Source organism: Populus trichocarpa, chromosome 14, assembly GCF_000002775.5.
Source record: "Populus trichocarpa isolate Nisqually-1 chromosome 14, P.trichocarpa_v4.1, whole genome shotgun sequence".
Lineage (NCBI taxonomy): Eukaryota > Viridiplantae > Streptophyta > Magnoliopsida > Malpighiales > Salicaceae > Populus > Populus trichocarpa.
This window is the reverse complement of record NC_037298.2, coordinates 2,859,503-2,876,712: the sequence shown is the minus strand read 5'-3', so window position 1 is coordinate 2,876,712 and position 17,210 is coordinate 2,859,503. Positions and strand designations below refer to the sequence as shown.

Below are 17,210 nucleotides of genomic sequence, written 5' to 3'. Positions count from 1 at the left end.
ATAATATTTTTTAAAATAAAATTAAATAAAATACTAAAAGTTAATCTGGTTAAGTCTCGTTTGAATTAAAGAACTATCTCACCTAAAAATTTAAATTTTTAAGATAAAATGGTTTCTTAACATAGTTACAAAGCCTTATTGGTCAAGTGATCACAAGTTCAAATTTCTTCACCTTATTCTAATTAATAAAAAATTAAGCACAAGGTAGTGTAAGTCTGTACATATATACAGATCTCAAGTTCAAATAACTTTTACTTGAGAGATGTGTGTTAAAGAGTAATATAAAATCATATCTTGGGGTCTCACCTTACAGTTTAAACTATTGAGTTGAGATAAATATTTGACATGATATCATAGCTTTATTGACTAAGTAGTCATGTGTTCAAATCTCATCAAATTAAACACAATATAATATGAATTTGTACATGTTTAAGTTTCAAGTTTAAAAAGTTTTTATTTAAAAAGTGTACTGTATTAGAGAGTAATGTAAAATAATATTTTGGAACCTCGTTAGAGAGTAATATAAAGTTATTAACTAAGTATATCTTAAAATCTAATTTAATAACTTATGCTTTTAGATAATAATATAAAATCATCAACCAAATTTGTCATATTCCACTAAATCAAACAATATCATCCTTCAAATTAATTAAAATATAACCTAACCAGAACTAAACTTTGACTGACAGATTATTAGGTAAACTAGGCGGTTCTATTTTAATAACTATAATTTGATCACATATTTAAGATGTTTTATCTACACATTGCACATATAGGTATAGAGTGTTTGAGAGTGTGATAACAATTGTTTTTTAAAATGTTTTTAATTTTAAAATACATTAAAATAATATTTTTTTTATTTTTTAAAAATTATTTTTTATATTAACACATTAAAATGATTTAAAAAAACAAAAAACATATTAATTTAAAATAAAAAAAATTTAATTTTTTTTAAAATGATTTAACTGCAGTGTCAAACACTCTAAACGAAAACTTTCGCTTGGTACTGCGCTGGAATACAGAAATAGACAGAAATATGTTACCTCTCCAAATTTAAAAGGAGAAAAAGTCATGTCATATTAGTAGGAAAAATAAAATAAAAAAGAAAAAGAAAAACTAATAGAGCCAGTGTTACTAGATGTCTAGAACTTCTCAAATTTCAAAAACTAAAAACTAAAAAATAGTTATTTAAACTATGTTATCAAAATACAATATCATCTGGATTATAATAAAATAAAAGATACAACATTATACTCTATAGAACTTACATATCAATTTATAATCATGTCTTTAATATATATATATAAAATACTTATTTTATTTTTATTTTAAAATTTTAAAATAATATCGTCTTAGATTAATCAATACTAATTCAAGTTGATAATCTCAATCAAATCCCACTCAGGATTGGATTAAGCACCGACATTCTTGTTTAATAATTTATAAGTTGTTAAACCTTATCTATGTGTGTGAAATATTGCAATTAAAAAACGAATCTATCTATCCAACTGACATCCTAAACCCTAAAATCTCTATAGGCTATAGCTCCGCTCCCTGGTTGTAAAAATACACCAAAAACATTAATTAAAAAACTATGAAGCCTACTAGTTTGTCAGTGCTCAACTCTTCTGCAATGTCATCCCAGCAAACCGTGCCTCGCCAACAGCCTGAAATCAGAGAACCTAAGCTATCAGTTCGTTTAAACATTAATAATAAAAGGCCAACTGGGAATGCAACTGATGATGTTGAAGGATCGTTGTTGAAAGGAAATAGCAATGATGAGCCTCGTGATCATGATCATATTTTTGTTCAGAGTGTAAGCAAAAAAAAGAGAGTGAGTAATAAGAAGGGGATCAAGAAACGAAGTTTTTCGATTTCGCTAACGAAAGAGGAGATTGAACTTGATTTTCTTCAATTGACTGGAGAAAAACCTAAGAGAAAGCCCCAGAAGAGAGACAAGGATGTGCGGACAAAGCTTGACAGCCTGTTTCCTGGTCTTCGTTACTTGTAAATTCTTTCTTTCTCCATCAAGACACGGATACTAAGTATCTTTGTACGTAATTAATTTGAGAATATTTACTAGTGTTATCGTTATTTTTAGTGCTATATGTTTTGAATGTTCATAATTAGGTTGCTTTGTCTTTCCTTTTCTTGGATTCTTAACGTTTACAGTTTCAGGATTGTAACTTTTTGACGATGATTGGTATTTATCAACTGTTCTATTATTTGGTACCGTTTCCAGCCTCAAAGGGGAAAAGCTAGCTAGGACTGTTGTTTTCTTCATTACTAGGGTTTCTACAATCAATATTCCAGGATTGTAATCTTCCTTTATGTTGTCAAATTTGGTTGTATTTTTTGCATCAACCAACTTAGTTTTAGTTAGGTTTACAGTGTATGAAGATAAAACCCTATATGGTTTAGGAACTTTAAACGTCTTATGACAGCTAAGTTTTGTGAATTTCTCATTCCGGCGAGATAGATAGGGGCACTAACTGCTCTAGTTTTCATTCCCTTTACAGAGGACAAGATATGGTTTCCAGTCCTCTATCTCCTTTGCAAGGAAAAGCACCATGGAATAGCCATGGTAAATAGCTTTCAAACCAATGCCAGTGTTCGTTCTAGTATACTAAGAGCATTAATCAGCAAAAGTGTCACGGTCGCAGCTTTGAAACACATGAACTGATACAAACTGCAAGAAAATGATAAATGTGGAAAAAAATTACAACTCTCACAAGGATCTTCAACAACGAAAACAATGTCCTCCCCACCTATATAACAAAATATCCGAGCACATTTTATCTCAGAAAATAATTCACATTACCAAGTTGGATACCAGTGTTGTAGCAGACTAATACGTAGAAGAACTAAGGCCAAAACATTGTTAAGAAACACAGGGATCCTCTGTCCACTGCTGCATGGAAAAGTGCTTCCACTAAAGCACCCCTTCTTTTGCTTGATCCCTTCGCCGTTATCTTCAAGAATAAAAGTGGAATTTGTCTTGCCATCACTAAATAAAATACACCAAAAGAAGGAACCTTTATGAGCCCCAACCAAGCCTACTCCCACTTCTGTATGCGATTTATTTCTTATTATGGATAAAGCTTTACTGTCCTTAACCAGAACATGGGAAAAGGCTGGTGATGGCTCAAGGTACTTGGGTTGACAACCTACAATATGGCCAGTTACGGTGCCAAATGTGGGCAGCTCTACGCCACAATTTGGACCGAAAACCTCAGTAAAGTCATCTTCAGGTGGCTTGCAATTCACAACACCATTGCTAGTACAGTTTCCCTTGCATAATTCAACATATTGCAGAGCCATGCAGCCAAGACCAGGATTGTCATTCAGCTGTGGGAGTTTCTGGGATGTTCGGTTCTTATTGATGATATCAACAAGATCATTCGCAGGGTTCCCTGATATCAACAGCATGTAACAATGCACCGTTAAAAAAAATTAGTTTGTTGATGTGCAATTACAGTAACCAGCATTTATTAGTATTCAAAATGTCATAATTATCAATGACTAAAGCATAAGTTCCAACTTATCTTGAGATACTTAAAAATCCTTTTGAGTCGGGCTTCCTAACAACACTTGCAAATGAAAATTCACCATAAAATGGTTTTGGCCCAAGTTTAACCCAGGTGCTCAAAAAATCCTGTATCCTAAATTTTCTTCTGACATGCAAGTCCCTTTACATGTGTGTGCGTGAATTGCAAGTTAGAAAATTGTATTTCTGGTGCTAAATCTGTCCTCTAGAAACAAAATTAATTAGTGACTCCCAATTCTTTAAGATTCCTAATGTAGATAGTCAAATCATATAACAGAGAAGCTATAAACTTTGTTGCCTACAAGATGGAAATCACGTTACTTGACCAACTTAAGTTTGCCTTCCCTATTAAAGCTTTAAATTTTGCAGCAAAAGACATAATTTTCAGATAAAGACAGAAGATTACTCCGCTTGTTGATACATGCATCCCTTCATTCATTACAGCAGCTCAACAGCAGGTCCAGATAGAAGCTATCCTTGATGCCTCCAGAAATATATTTATAACTTGATTTAAGCGCGTAGATGATGTTTGCATATGTTTCCTTTACAAGCACAATCATCCCTAGTTCTGGGATCCAGGTAGTTCTTTTGAATTATTTGGGATAAAAATGCAATTTTTTTTAGTATTGATGCTCTAGTATTGAGTTTCTAGTAATGAATAGAGCTACTAATGCTACCTAAAACTTAATTTTTAGGAAAGCCAAAAATTTTAATGTTGAAGCTCGGATTCCCGTCCTTTTAATTTTAACACTTGCATTATCACCAAAGAGTGGTAAGACCTTGCAGAGCAAATTATCAGTCAAGAACAACAACATATCAGGAAAAAAAAATCATGAGGCTGCAGTAGAATCGCATTCTCAGAGAAGTCAAGAAAATTAAAGAAAAGCCAACGATTATTACCATGGTGACTGGAGCAAACAACAGTGGCTAGGAATAGCTGGCAAAGTACAATCCACTTCCATTCACAGCAACAACAATGCTTCTTCGCCACCATCATCAATGGTAGAGAGAACGAGAAGAGAAAAGGGAAAGAAAACTGTAGAAAAGGGGTCTCACTTATTTCCCAAACATTGTAAAGGAAAGGAAAATGGGTTTTATTTTCCGGGAAAGAAAAGTGTTTGTTTATTGTTTACAAAGGGAATAAAAGGGTTGCAGAGATTAAGGAGAAATGGGAATGGTGGTCCCGAGGCAGTAGACGTTTTTGTGCCTTTTTGGACACTTGTTTTTCTATTTTCCCTCCCTTTCCCTTCCCTTTCACACTCATGGAAATGGAGCGCAGATATCGAGGCACCTCCTTCAAGTGGGACCTACCTACCGTTTTCACGCGGACTCCTTGTCAGTGATCAAGCCCATCGAGAGAGATCCAGTTTTTCAAGGCCCACAATTCTCAATTTCTTCAAACAGCTGGACAGTTCAAACTTCAAACCATTTTAATTTTTTTTTAAAAAACAATTATTTATTTTTTCAAATTATTTATTTTTAATTTTTAGATTGTTTGAATCCGTTGATATTAAAAATAAATATTAAAAATATTATTTAATATATTTTTAAATAAAAAATAACCCCTACTACAATATCAAAAAAACACAATAAAATAAAAGAATTCAGAAAACTCTGGATGGATCGCACATCGGATATGTTCCCAGCCCCGCTTTTTGCTTGCTTTTAACTTTTGTTTCTTTTGTTAACATTTGCGGGTGGTCTTCTTGTTTCTGAGCTGGTGTTGCTGCTGCTGCTGGAACTGTAGGAGTAGCTGCTGGTGTAGTTTAATCCGAATCCAACCACATATATCTCATATTATTTGGATTTGATCCTAATATGTAATCATCCTGTACGGACATTTTCATTTATATATAATATTAATTCACTTGTTCATCAATATATTTGTAATTACCTCATATCCACTGCTGGAGTAGAATTTTCCAGCCACAGGGATGCTGTTTTGGTATTGACCAGGGTATTACGAGCAAACCCAAAGAGCTGCAACCATTTGTTATAAATTAACGTGATTGTTAATAAGAGATATAATTATGACATGAATAATTAATTCATTGTAGCAAATATCGTACCTGTTTTGCATGATTTATTAATTCAGTTGCATATGTAGGGTTAGAAGGTTTGAAAGCAATAGATGCAGCAGCCAAGGCGGCAGCAGTCTCAGCTGCAAGATCAGCACCAGGGTGTTGATCATCAATCTTAAAAGTAGTCCTCGGAGTGGTCATTTCCTCCGGTCTCTCCCAACAAGAATGATCGGAATCACCATCACCTACTTCACCATAAAGGACGTCTGGCTGAGGGTGGGCTTTGATGAAGTAATCTGTGCCCCATTTGATGGCGTCCAGGGCATTTGAGAGTTCATTTTTGGCCTCTAGCTGGGATTGGAATTCGACAGTGCTCCATGCAAGCATTGTCACAGTAAATGCCATTGGAAATCCAAACTTTACATTATCTCCTGCATCATAGTATCCTCCTACTAGATCGATCTGTTAATGCAAATTAATTCAATCACCCCATGTCGATTAACTTGTTTGTTAATTATATACAAATAAATTCATGTGTCCAATTTTCTAATTAACAAAGACAAAATGTTTCTTTATATAATGTATAATTACTTGAGCATCGCTGCCATCTTTAAGCCCAGAATCTCCACTCCATTGCACTCTCTGGTTAGGAGGCAGTTTTCCAGAGCGTTGAGCTTCATAATACAACAAAGATTTAGCAAGTGCTGCTCCATAATTAAAAAAAACTAAAAGAGCTCATGAAAACATTGTATATTTACTCTATTTTTATTGTAGATTCCAATAGTGTTTTTCCTTCTAAAACTTTTTTTCTCGCAGGTTTTCTCACGCGTTGTTTCAACTCTCATCTCTTTTGTTTTTGTTAACTTCGATTGTTTGAAAAGAGTTGATGGATGTCCACCACGTTTATTTTTTCAACTTTGTCTCCTCTCTTTTCTGCTCTCTGTGTTTTGATTCTTGAAGAGCAAAAACTCATGGTGAATGAACAAATACATCAAGCCTTGGCCCTTTTACGTTAGAAAATATAAGTTAGGGAAACACTTGGTGGACGAATAATTATAATTATAATTATAATTATAATTATATTATTATTATTATATTATTATAACATATACTAAAACTGCTCGGTGTTTCACGGTACAGTCCACACAGTCCACAATGAAACGCTGGGCTATCTTTTTTAAAAAAAAAATTGTATTTTTTATGCCTTTATGGGTTTTTTTTTGTGTTTTTTTCTTTTAATGAATTTTTTTTTGTTTAATTTAGTTTATTAATGTTAATGTTTTTTATTTAGTTATCAGACTTTCATAACACGGATCCCGGGTTTGACGAGTTAACCCGAAATTTTTTTTTACTTATTTTTAATTAATTTTTTTCGTTTAGTTTAGTTTTTTAATGTTAAATTTTTTTCTATTTAATTATCTAACTTTCATGACACGTATCTCGGGCTTGACGGGTTAACCCAGTTAATTCTGGGTTAACCCGTCAATTTTTTTTTTCTATTTAGTTATCAAACTTTCATGACTCGAATCTCAGGTTTGACGGGTTAACCTGATTTGAAAAGTTAACCTAGTTAATTTAGATTTTTTTATTTTTTTTATTAATTTTTTTTTTCCTGTTGGTTTTTTGTTTGTTTTTTTCTTTTTAATTAATCTTTTTTTTAATTTATTTCATTGATATTAAATCTTTTTTCTATTTAGTTATCACACTTTCATGACACGAATCTCAGGTTTGACGGGTTAACCTGATTTAGCGGGTTAACCCGGTTGATTCAGATTTTTTTTCTTTTTCCTCATTAGTTTTGTTTTTTCGATTTCATCTTTTAATATTGTATGCCTTTAGTTTTTTCTTTTTTTTATGTCTTTCACGGTGGACTGCACAGTGCAGTCCACGATGAAAAGGCTGATGCCTTCTCTCTCTTTTTTAATTAATTTTTTATTATTTAGTTTGTTGATATTAAATGTTTTTCTATTTAGTTATCAGACTTTCATGACACGGTTCTCAGGTTTGACGAGTTAACCCAGTTAATTTAGATTTTTTTTCTTTTTCTTCATTAGTTTTTTTCTTCTTATAAGTTTTTTTTTCTTTTATTTTTTCTTTTTATTTAATTTTTTTTAATTTAGTTCATCAATATTATCGACTGATGCCTTAAGTTTTTCTTTTTTTTTTCTTTTTGCTTTTTTGCCATTTTTATGCCTTTAATTGTGAACTGCACAGTACAATCCACAATGAAAAGACTAATGCCTTTTTGTTTGTTTTTTTTCCTTTTTAATTAATTTTTTTCGTTTAATTTAGTTTATTAATGTTTAATTTTTTTCTATTTAGTTATCAAACTTTCATGACACGGATCCCGGGTTTGACGGGTTAACCTGGTTTGAAGGGTTAGCCCAGTTAATTCAGATTTTTTTCTTTTTCTTCTTTAGTTTTTTTCTTTATGTTGGTTTTTTTCTTTGTTTTTTTCTTTTTAATTAATCTATTTAACTATCACACTTTTATGACACGATCTTGCAGTCAGACCCACATCCAAAACTATAGGGTTTGGTATTGCAGTCAGATCCACTTAAATTTGGATCATGCAAGTTTAATGTTATTATTAATATTATAAATATTACTCTAGGGTCAGGCGTTGCAGCTAAACTCAAGATTCTTGAGTATAGCTTTGTAAAAAAACCTAATACTTTTAAATCTTAGCTTTTTTTAATATTTTTTATACAAATAAATTAACCCGCGGCATCACGCGAGTCATGTAACTAGTCAAGTACTGAAACAGCTCCATTCGTCAAGAGAAACAAGATATATAATGATCATCATGCTAATCAAACCGAGGACACTGGTAGAACACATGATGTCTCTTAGGTAAATAGTCAGCACCTAGCTAGCTAGAGAGAAAATTAATAAAATATTCAAGAGTAACTTTGCAGTGGTGGATATGAAAATAGACAACGTATATTTATAGTGAAGAAATATAAATAAAGGGACGTCAATGATCCATTTGAGTGAAATCTTAATGGTGTTTTTGTTATTTATTTAGTTAGAATATTTAATTTAACTAAAAACCTACTTAACAAAATCCTAGCCGTTAATTTGAATTGTAAGATCAAGATTTAACTATGGCATCATGAAAATTCCTTTTATTTGTGAAACAACGTGAACGTTTTTATTTTCTCAATCGAAGACAGGAAGGGGAAAAAAACAGAAAATGTAACAAAAAAAGAAAAGAAAAGAACCCTCTAGAACTCCGGCGTTTGGAAATTTAAAATAGGAACCCCAATTTAGCCCTTAATATATTACTCTATTATCAGTTAAGCCCTGAATCTTTTTCTTTTACCAATTTTACTCCAAACATCAACCTTCCATCCATATGCTTCTAATGGTATTTAAATTATTTCATTTCATTTGTATACTATGGGTTACAAAGCACTTCAGCCAATCCAAGATGATAAAACAAACCCTAATTTACCCTAAAAGACAACTTTAGTATCAAACTGTTCTAAATTTATGTTTTCTCCCTTCCTTTCACTAGCTTGTATTAAAAAGAAATTGCTATATTTCTCGTGCTAAAATTATAATTAAGGGAATATTGGAGTTTATTTTGACTCTTTAAATAAAATACCTGATGAGTATATACAAATTGGACTGAATCTTTTAGTTTTCATCAACAACGGATGGATTACCTTTGGACTAAAATGGATACAAATAAAAATATTCAGAACTTATTCGTAATTTGGTCAGGAACCTAAATGAGATTTTCCCCTTAGAACACGTGTCAGGGCATACATATGAAGAGGGTTTTAGACACAAGTCTTGTGCCAAACGGTCCCTTGTCTGCTAAACTCTCCTCTCTCTGTTCTCCCGTTGCACAGCCAAAGCCAAAGCCTTATCTGTCTATCTAGCCATGGCGTCTACATTTGTTACTGTACCAACAACAAGACCCTTCCTGTCGGTAAACAAAACCAACGCTCTCTCTCTCTCTCAGCTCAAACTCGCAGGTTGTTGTTCTCTCTATCTCTCTACTTTCTTGCTGGGAAAATTAATGCGCATGGTATTTATTTTCCGCTAAATTTGTTTCTTGTCATTTATTTACCAGGACTGAAGAGGAATTCTTTGAGGATTAATGCGATTTCCAAGAAATGGGAACCCACTAAGGTTTTTCTTTTGTATTTTTGTTTAGTTTCAATAATTTATTTTTATCCTATCTTTTTTTAAGCTTTGGATTTAGTTTTAATATGGTGGGTATTGCTGTAGGTTGTTCCACAAGCTGATAGAGTTCTTATCCGTCTCGAGGACCTTCCTGAGGTGATGGGTTTTCGTCTTTTGCTTCAATTCATATTTCATATCTTGATGCCCATAGAAAGCATTTCCCTATGTTGTAAACATCCCATTTTTAAGAAGTTGTTATGCTGATTGGTGAATTATGCATTGTAGAAATCGTCCGGTGGAGTTTTGTTGCCCAAATCAGCTGTTAAATTTGAGCGGTATCTAATGGGGGAGGTATGAATTATGTACAATGCTCATTCTTGTTCTTATTAGGAAGGATGAATTGATTCTTGTTTGCTGTTAGCATTATATCTTGAGTTTTCTGTTTTAGGTTTTGTCTGTTGGTGCTGAGGTTGGGGAAGTGGAGGCAGGAAAGAAGGTAAATAAGTACTTCTTGGTTCATAAACGATCAGTCCATCTTGTTGCTTTCAATGCTGTTAATTCTGCTATTCTCTGAGATTTTTCATTCCTATAACTATTGTGATTTTCATTAAGTATACCTCATTTTGCAGGTTCTTTTCTCGGACATCAATGCTTATGAGGTAAGTGGCATTATCGTTTGGAAGACTTGCATGTCACATGTGAATTCACTGAGTGTGCTTCTGTAGCTACCTGTTTGTATGGGATCAAATCCCCCTTGAATGTCTGGAAGACAGCATATTGAATTTGTCGGATCATTATGTTGAAAGAGTTTGCTATAAAATAAATATCAAACCATACACACACAAACAGGTCCCATATGAGCATATGCTGGCCATGAGGCCTTTTGTCCTGAAATCCTGAATTTTATGACCTGATTATTGTGGCTTGGTGAATGAAAATGCTTGCTTTCTTGCAACTTTTAGAATACCTATACGTCTTGGAGTTAATGTCATACAAATTTCTCTTGTCATTGAGTGAATATGATGTGCATAGTATGCCATCATGTAGACAGTGGAGCATGGCAAATACTCTTTTTGTGACATGTTCTTCCATGTAATCTGGTAATACAAATTCTTTCTTCACTCCAGATTGAAACATTGTATGTTTGTAGAATCCAGTTAGGCGCATGCCTTTATTCTATGTGATTATTCGAAGTTCGCTGATATTTTTTCATATCTGCCTGGGGTATGACCATCTCCTCCCAGAGTTGTTAACCTTAGCATGTGCATGCAGACTTTGACCTTTGTAGGTGTAAAATTGATTCTGCTGTAATTGACATGTCTGACCATTGAGATAATGGTCATTATGCCCACTGTATTGTTAATTGTGCATTTTTATTGTACCTGGATGTGTTTATAAGACTTCCTGAAACTGTGCAGATTGATTTGGGAACAGATGCTAAGCATTGCTTTTGCAAAGCTGGTGATTTGTTGGCCGTCGTGGAGTGATATCTCTGGATTTCTGCCAATTTTGAAAAGACCTACTCCCTACAACGAGGGAGTCAATTTCGCTATTCTGTCAGTGTCAAGTTATGTGGGATCTTCAGACTGTTTGTATTGAAGTAAACTCTAGATTTAGAGGTTCTTTGTTACGTGCTGTTTAAACTCCCTCCTTCGATGTTTAAAAAAACGAGAGTTTTTGTTTCAGGCAGCCAATAATATTATGCATTAATGGCTGACGTTGACGATCCTGAGTTCTGATAGACATTTCTTTATCAAACACCTTAATTGTTAACTACCAAGGTCCGTGTTCTGATTAAGAAGATAAAAATAATTGACAATCAAAGGCAAATTGTTATCCGGAATTTAACTCCCTAGAAATTGACAGTGTGCCAATCACATAATCTAGTGATAAATCCTTGTCACCGCAAATCAGCAGTTTTTGGAGCTCATTTTGATTGGCTGGGAGCACCAGTAATATGTTTTATATATCAGTGCTCGGGGGAAAGGAAAACTTTTCAGTAGCTGGTGGGCTTTCACCTCCCCAGGGAACCCGCCATCCGCTATCCTCCTGCCACCTAATATTTGCACAAGCACCACAGGGCCCATATTGCACAAGCACCACTGGGCCATCTTTCTCTGCAGTTGCAGCGATGTTGCCTACTCACCAACATCAGCTGTCAGTGACAGTCCAGTGCTGATCTTGCCACCCCACAATCTTACAACAGAACTTCACTAATTCAGCACCGCAGGCACTATTGAGTGTAGTGATGTTATCACTTGTTGGAGTTGCATCATCATCACCGGACATAAACATGTAGCGTTTCAATGCATTTGAAGAGTTTGGCTGAAAGCACAAAACTCAAGACTTTGATCACTTATGGTGACTTGTATATATTCACAAAAACGTGATGGCTTTACATTCTCCTCCCCCCTCCATTCTATATCATGATGGAAAAAAACAAAGATGAAAAGAAAGTGGCTTTTTTGCTCTCTGCAATAAAAAATTTCCAGAAAAAAACAAGTGTATTCAAGACAAAATCATGACAGGAAAAAAGTACAGAATTAATTAAAACTCAAACAAGCGCAACTCAACCATCCCCTCTTTTCTTTTTGGAGAATACCAAGCAACAACCTTCCCAGAGCGTAAAAGCCTCAATGAGTAACTCAAGCTGCATATGAGATCCTCGACATGCGGGCCTTGTTTCCCAGAGGAAGAACCAAGTGAAAACTTTGAATCAACCCGAACCATAATTGGACCTGCAACCTGCAACAAGCATGTTGTCACATTAAGAAGTATACAAAGGTAAGACCTTTTTGCCAAGTACGAAAAATCCCAGGGAAGTTTTTACCACTTCCCAAAAGTTTATAACCCATTCGCATCACTGTATGCAATAATACTGTCATTATGTGTCTCCTGGAGCCTCGGATTAGTATAAAAAAATTTCTGACCAAAAGGATTGATTTGGTGATTGAAAGTTCAAATCATCCAATCTTAAAAAAATAACGTTTAACTGGATCTCCAGTGGTTGTCAAAACTAAAATTGCATGATTCGCTTAGTCAAGCCACAGGTTATTGAATCCACATGCAGGACTTGGCTTCTTATGACATTGACGCCAGCCAAAGGTGAAGCAAGAAAAAAAGTACCTGCTGTTGGAGGATCAGACTAAGCTTTGGAGAAGACAGTGGATTGTCTGCATTACTAAAGGAAGAACGTCTGAAAATATTGAAAACCCTTTTAGCAACTGCAGAAGCTGAACAGATATCCAGGCGAGCATCTACCCTAGTTAGATCACCATATAGCTTAGTGAACCTCCCGTGCTGAAAAGTATAGCAAACTGAGCCAAACAGATTGGCATTTAATGGACTTCTCTTCTTTGTGCCAATTGAAGTGTCCATATCAACATGCGATTCTGTAGATGGGGAGCTTTCACTGCCCCCAAACCAGGCCACAGAGGTGCCACCTATTACAAATATTAGTATAATAAGAAGCCAGAAACAAATTGCAAAGCGGAACTTTCTTTCAAAAAGGAGAATGAAAAGAAAAAAGGGAGCACAAGTAATTTGTATGAATCATGAGAAACTTCATATAACCAGTTCCAATTCACTACTGTATGGCAAACAAGGCAGTCACATCCTAGTTTCCATATTAAGTTTCAGATACAGCATTTTTTCCGTAAACATTTTCCATCCCTGCCTCCATGAAAAAGAAACGCCTTCATCCACTTAAGTTCTCAGATGATCAAGGGAGGGAGCACAAGTGAGTGGCATTACTGATTGTGCATGGGCCACCCAAAAGAAAGAAAAAATGTGTCCATAAACAGAAACGAAGCACAGCATATCATAATGTGCAGCATAATATGATAAAAAAAAAATATTGAAGAGCTAAATAAAATTGCCAGAAGCTACAGCAGCTGCAGAAGACTGTAGTAAACAAATTTGAATAAGAAAACAAAAATTCCAGGTTAATTAGTAAAAAATAACTGCCCAATACAGTGCAGCGACATACCAATAATCCCAGATATTGCAGAATGAGGTTCCCTAAGGCGCATATCAAATGACGGGTGCCAAACCTTTCCCTTATCTGTCTTCACCGCAGTATCATCAACTTTGTCTTTTTGCCTCCAAAAATCCTTTCTCTTTTCATAAGAAAAGGCAGCCTTCGCACATAATCCAGGCATCAAAGCACAGGGTACCTCACCATTTAAGGTGTTAACAGGCTGAGGATGACCGCCGTTTTTGTGTACACCAATGCGGTATTGGAACCCAGATTCAGAGGGAAGGGATGACATATCCAAGGATATTGACTCAGGAACATCCCAGTATTTCCCTTTGTGGTCAAGAAATAGCCCAGGCCACGCAGCCTCCAAAGTTATATCATGATCAGGAAGCTGTAAAATCACATGTTAAATCGACAAAGTTAAGGCAACTGTCTATCACTGCAGACTGCATAACAAGCTAAAAGCTCCACAACAAGCAATTTGTGATCAGAATCACTAATTCCAATTTTGATTTTCAAGGTTTGGTTGATTATTTGCTAGAGATCTCATAATAGAACTACCATAAACTACACAGGTTCCAGGCATCCTGCCCATAGATAGCGCGGACCAATCCTTCCTTCCACGCTCCCTTCTGGAAGAAAACAAAAGGAGAAATTTGTCCAATAGTAACAAATGGTGCCTCCACTGGTTAACGAGCCTCATTGTATCTGTGTGTTCATTATCTACAACCAAATTCTCAACAAGAATTAACAACCTTGCACTTAAATTCCCTGAAGGCATACCCTTTCGACAACAAGAACACAAATCAACAATTCTAAGATAAATCCTTAACTTAGGACATAGCTAAAAAAAAAAAAAAAAAAAACTATATTGACTTACAAAACAATCTGTAAAACAAGATGTCCGGATATCTATATATATAAAAATGGGATTTACAAAATTTGACATGTCTACAAGATAATCTACTCAATTTAAAGAATAGAAATATGGACATTGAATGCAAAAAAAAAACCCGAATACCTCATGCCAGAGCATCATCTTGTAGCGTGGTCTCCTCTTGTCACCATGCCTTTCTGTGCTTAGCAACACAGAAGATGAAGACAAGGAGATTTGTGAGAATAAACCAAGGGAATAAATCGACTTGTCAAAAACATGCTTAGCTACATCTTTAAATGCAGGCCATTCAAATTCATCAGCATTAGTAAATTCTCCTTTAATAGAAGAAATCAGCTTCTTTGGTCTAAATTGGCCAATTAATCCTAGCCAACTGCACATAAAAACACAATCAAATTCATCACACCAATTGGTAGCAAAGAAGTAAGCCAAAAAGAAGGAAACTTTTTGCTATCATTTTACCTGTTAGAGGTGGCGAGTTTGAGGAAGAGAGACTGGAGAGAAAAAGCGCCAAGGTCCTTGGTCGAAGTAGGAGAGAAAGAGGGAATGGTGCCAAGAGGGAAGCCATTTCCTAAAACAGAGAGTTGTTGAACTCTAAGGGCTTTGCTGGCTCTGGTGACTTCAAGAGGAAATGGGTCTCCAGGAATGGAGTAAGCACAACCTTCTAGGGTTTGTGAGGAAGAAATGGGTTGGTCCCAGAATTGTGAGTCCATAGCCGTCCTCAAGTTAGCCATTTCTTGGTGAGTTGCTGGTGAGGTTTTTGATTTTCCTTATCTGTGTTGTTGCTCGCTAGTTGGTTTTGAAATGAGGAAAAAGGGTGAGGAGACAGTACTGAGGGGTTTTGTTTGGGGTTTGTGGTGGATTTTCCTAGGAGGAGGCTTTTTTTTTTTTTTTTGAACTTGCATTTGTGGTGTAATAGATAAAGAGGGACGCATGTTGGGCTGAAAGATCTTGGGGCTTTAGTTACATAAAGTCCAACCCAACAAATAGAGATCGTGGGCCATTCTTTCTGGATTGAGTTCATGAAATCTAAATCTGGTTTTTAGGCCCATCATATATGATGAGTACTTCTATTACTCTTGGGTCAACCCCAATCAAATTACACTACATAAAATTAAAATTTGAGAGGTTTTTTTATTGTTTAAAATGAATAGTAAACTCCCAGGAAAAAAAAAATTGTTTTCGAAGAAAATATAGCGAAACGATGTCGTTCCTTGGTTATAAATAGCCAAATATTCGAAGAAGTCCTTAGCTGGATCGTTTTGATTTATTTGCACCTCTATCACATAAATTTAAGCTTTTTAAGTCGAAGCTCTAATTTAAAATTTATTTGGTGAAAATTTAGAAAGCCCTGGATGTGAGTTAAATAAATTTTATTTTTAAAAATAATTACTTATTTTATTATGCTTTAAAAATATAAAAGATCAAGTTATTCATGGTTAATTAAATAGTGATCAATAATAAACCATAAGAAAAATAACATATTAACCTCCAAAATTATTATTATATTGTTCTGCTTTTATAGTGTAACATTAAACGCCGCGTTTGGGAACACGGTTGAAATCGTGTTTCCTCAAAATTTAAAATTGTTTTTGTTTTCTTGCTAAATTTTTTTATATATATTTTCAGATTGTTTTGATGTGCTGATTTCAAAAATGATTTTTAAAAAATGAAAAAATATTATTTTGATACATTTCTAAGTAAAAAAACACTTTGAACCGCTACCACATTAACCCCAAACAGACCAAAACTCTTTTGGTGTTTTTGTTTTTGTTAACAATTAAGATGCTTTGTTTTCCTTGAACAATGCTTTGGACGTTAGGCGTTTGTGTACACAGAAGCATGATAGAATGTATGATAATACCATTAAAGACATTCTCCTACCTATAGCAGAAATAGAGGCTAAAGACAATAAGCTGTGATATTAAGTAAAAATGGCACTGCAAAATCCTCTGTAGGTTTGGTAGAAGCAGAAGGGAAACATGACCAAGAAATTAAATGGATAAAAATCTGAAAACAGAAGCGAAATTCTTGAGTTTGAAGCACCAATGCGTTCTGTAAATACAAGCTCCCCATCAAATGATCAAACATAACGAGTATGTTATCATGGAATTTTCGTGCCGTCCATGAGGGATTTTTGTTCTATTTTTCCAACTTCTAGTGAATTTATATACTTTAAAAATATAAAATATATATAATTGAGTGAAAAAAAGACAGCTTCCTCTCCTGCAAAAATATATAGACCCTAGCTCTGACCCATCTCTCTCCATGGCACGTCCATGTTAATTACTTGAGTCTTTCTATACAAAAAGCATATATTTTGATGTTACATCATGGTGATTAGTTTAATATGGGCTTGATACTAGAAGAAATTCCTACTTTCATGCAATGTCGAAATCTCAATTAAAGTACTAATTGGCCTCTAATTAATCCTTGGCTTACGTAAACAAAACATTAATATTATCTTTTTTTCTCAAAAAGGTAGGCCATATATATAGCTGCTTGTATATTTTGATGTAAATTGCCTCATATATAGACTTGCTTGTAACATGGGCTTGAAACGGACGATTCTTTAAATTCTGGATTGGTTATAATTATGAATTAAAGGGTAGGATTTATAATAAAAATAAA

At 34.4% G+C, this 17,210-nt stretch overlaps 4 protein-coding genes across 4 annotated transcripts; 1 reads left to right on the top strand and 3 right to left on the bottom strand.

Moving 5' to 3' along the window:
- Window positions 1-2,680: 2,680 nt before the first annotated feature.
- On the bottom strand, window positions 2,681-4,781 carry LOC7494147 (uncharacterized). The gene is made up of 2 exons (XM_002320824.4): window positions 4,448-4,781; window positions 2,681-3,413 (listed from the first exon to the last, which is right to left on the bottom strand). Exons 1-2 carry the CDS (start codon window positions 4,542-4,544, stop codon window positions 2,818-2,820), a joined length of 693 nt encoding a protein of 230 aa, XP_002320860.4. The 5' UTR covers window positions 4,545-4,781; the 3' UTR covers window positions 2,681-2,817.
- Window positions 4,782-5,411: 630 nt separating this feature from the next.
- Window positions 5,412-6,413, bottom strand: LOC18105035 (endoglucanase 13-like). The gene is given in 5 exon segments (XM_024585174.2): window positions 5,412-5,509; window positions 5,512-5,527; window positions 5,617-6,030; window positions 6,160-6,293; window positions 6,395-6,413. Coding segments are annotated over 5 exon segments (681 nt in total).
- Window positions 6,414-9,362: 2,949 nt separating this feature from the next.
- LOC18105034 (10 kDa chaperonin 1, chloroplastic) lies at window positions 9,363-11,431 on the top strand. The gene is made up of 7 exons (XM_006375039.3): window positions 9,363-9,554; window positions 9,653-9,711; window positions 9,811-9,861; window positions 9,991-10,056; window positions 10,154-10,201; window positions 10,335-10,364; window positions 11,124-11,431. The coding sequence occupies exons 1-7, from the start codon at window positions 9,461-9,463 to the stop codon at window positions 11,190-11,192; spliced, it is 417 nt and encodes a 138-aa protein (XP_006375101.1). The 5' UTR covers window positions 9,363-9,460; the 3' UTR covers window positions 11,193-11,431.
- A 720-nt stretch (window positions 11,432-12,151) lies between these two features.
- LOC18105033 (protein TRIGALACTOSYLDIACYLGLYCEROL 4, chloroplastic) lies at window positions 12,152-15,466 on the bottom strand. The gene is made up of 5 exons (XM_006375038.3): window positions 15,042-15,466; window positions 14,706-14,952; window positions 13,694-14,075; window positions 12,832-13,148; window positions 12,152-12,450 (listed from the first exon to the last, which is right to left on the bottom strand). Exons 1-5 carry the CDS (start codon window positions 15,311-15,313, stop codon window positions 12,253-12,255), a joined length of 1,416 nt encoding a protein of 471 aa, XP_006375100.2. The 5' UTR covers window positions 15,314-15,466; the 3' UTR covers window positions 12,152-12,252.
- Between the last annotated feature and the right edge of the window lie 1,744 nt (window positions 15,467-17,210).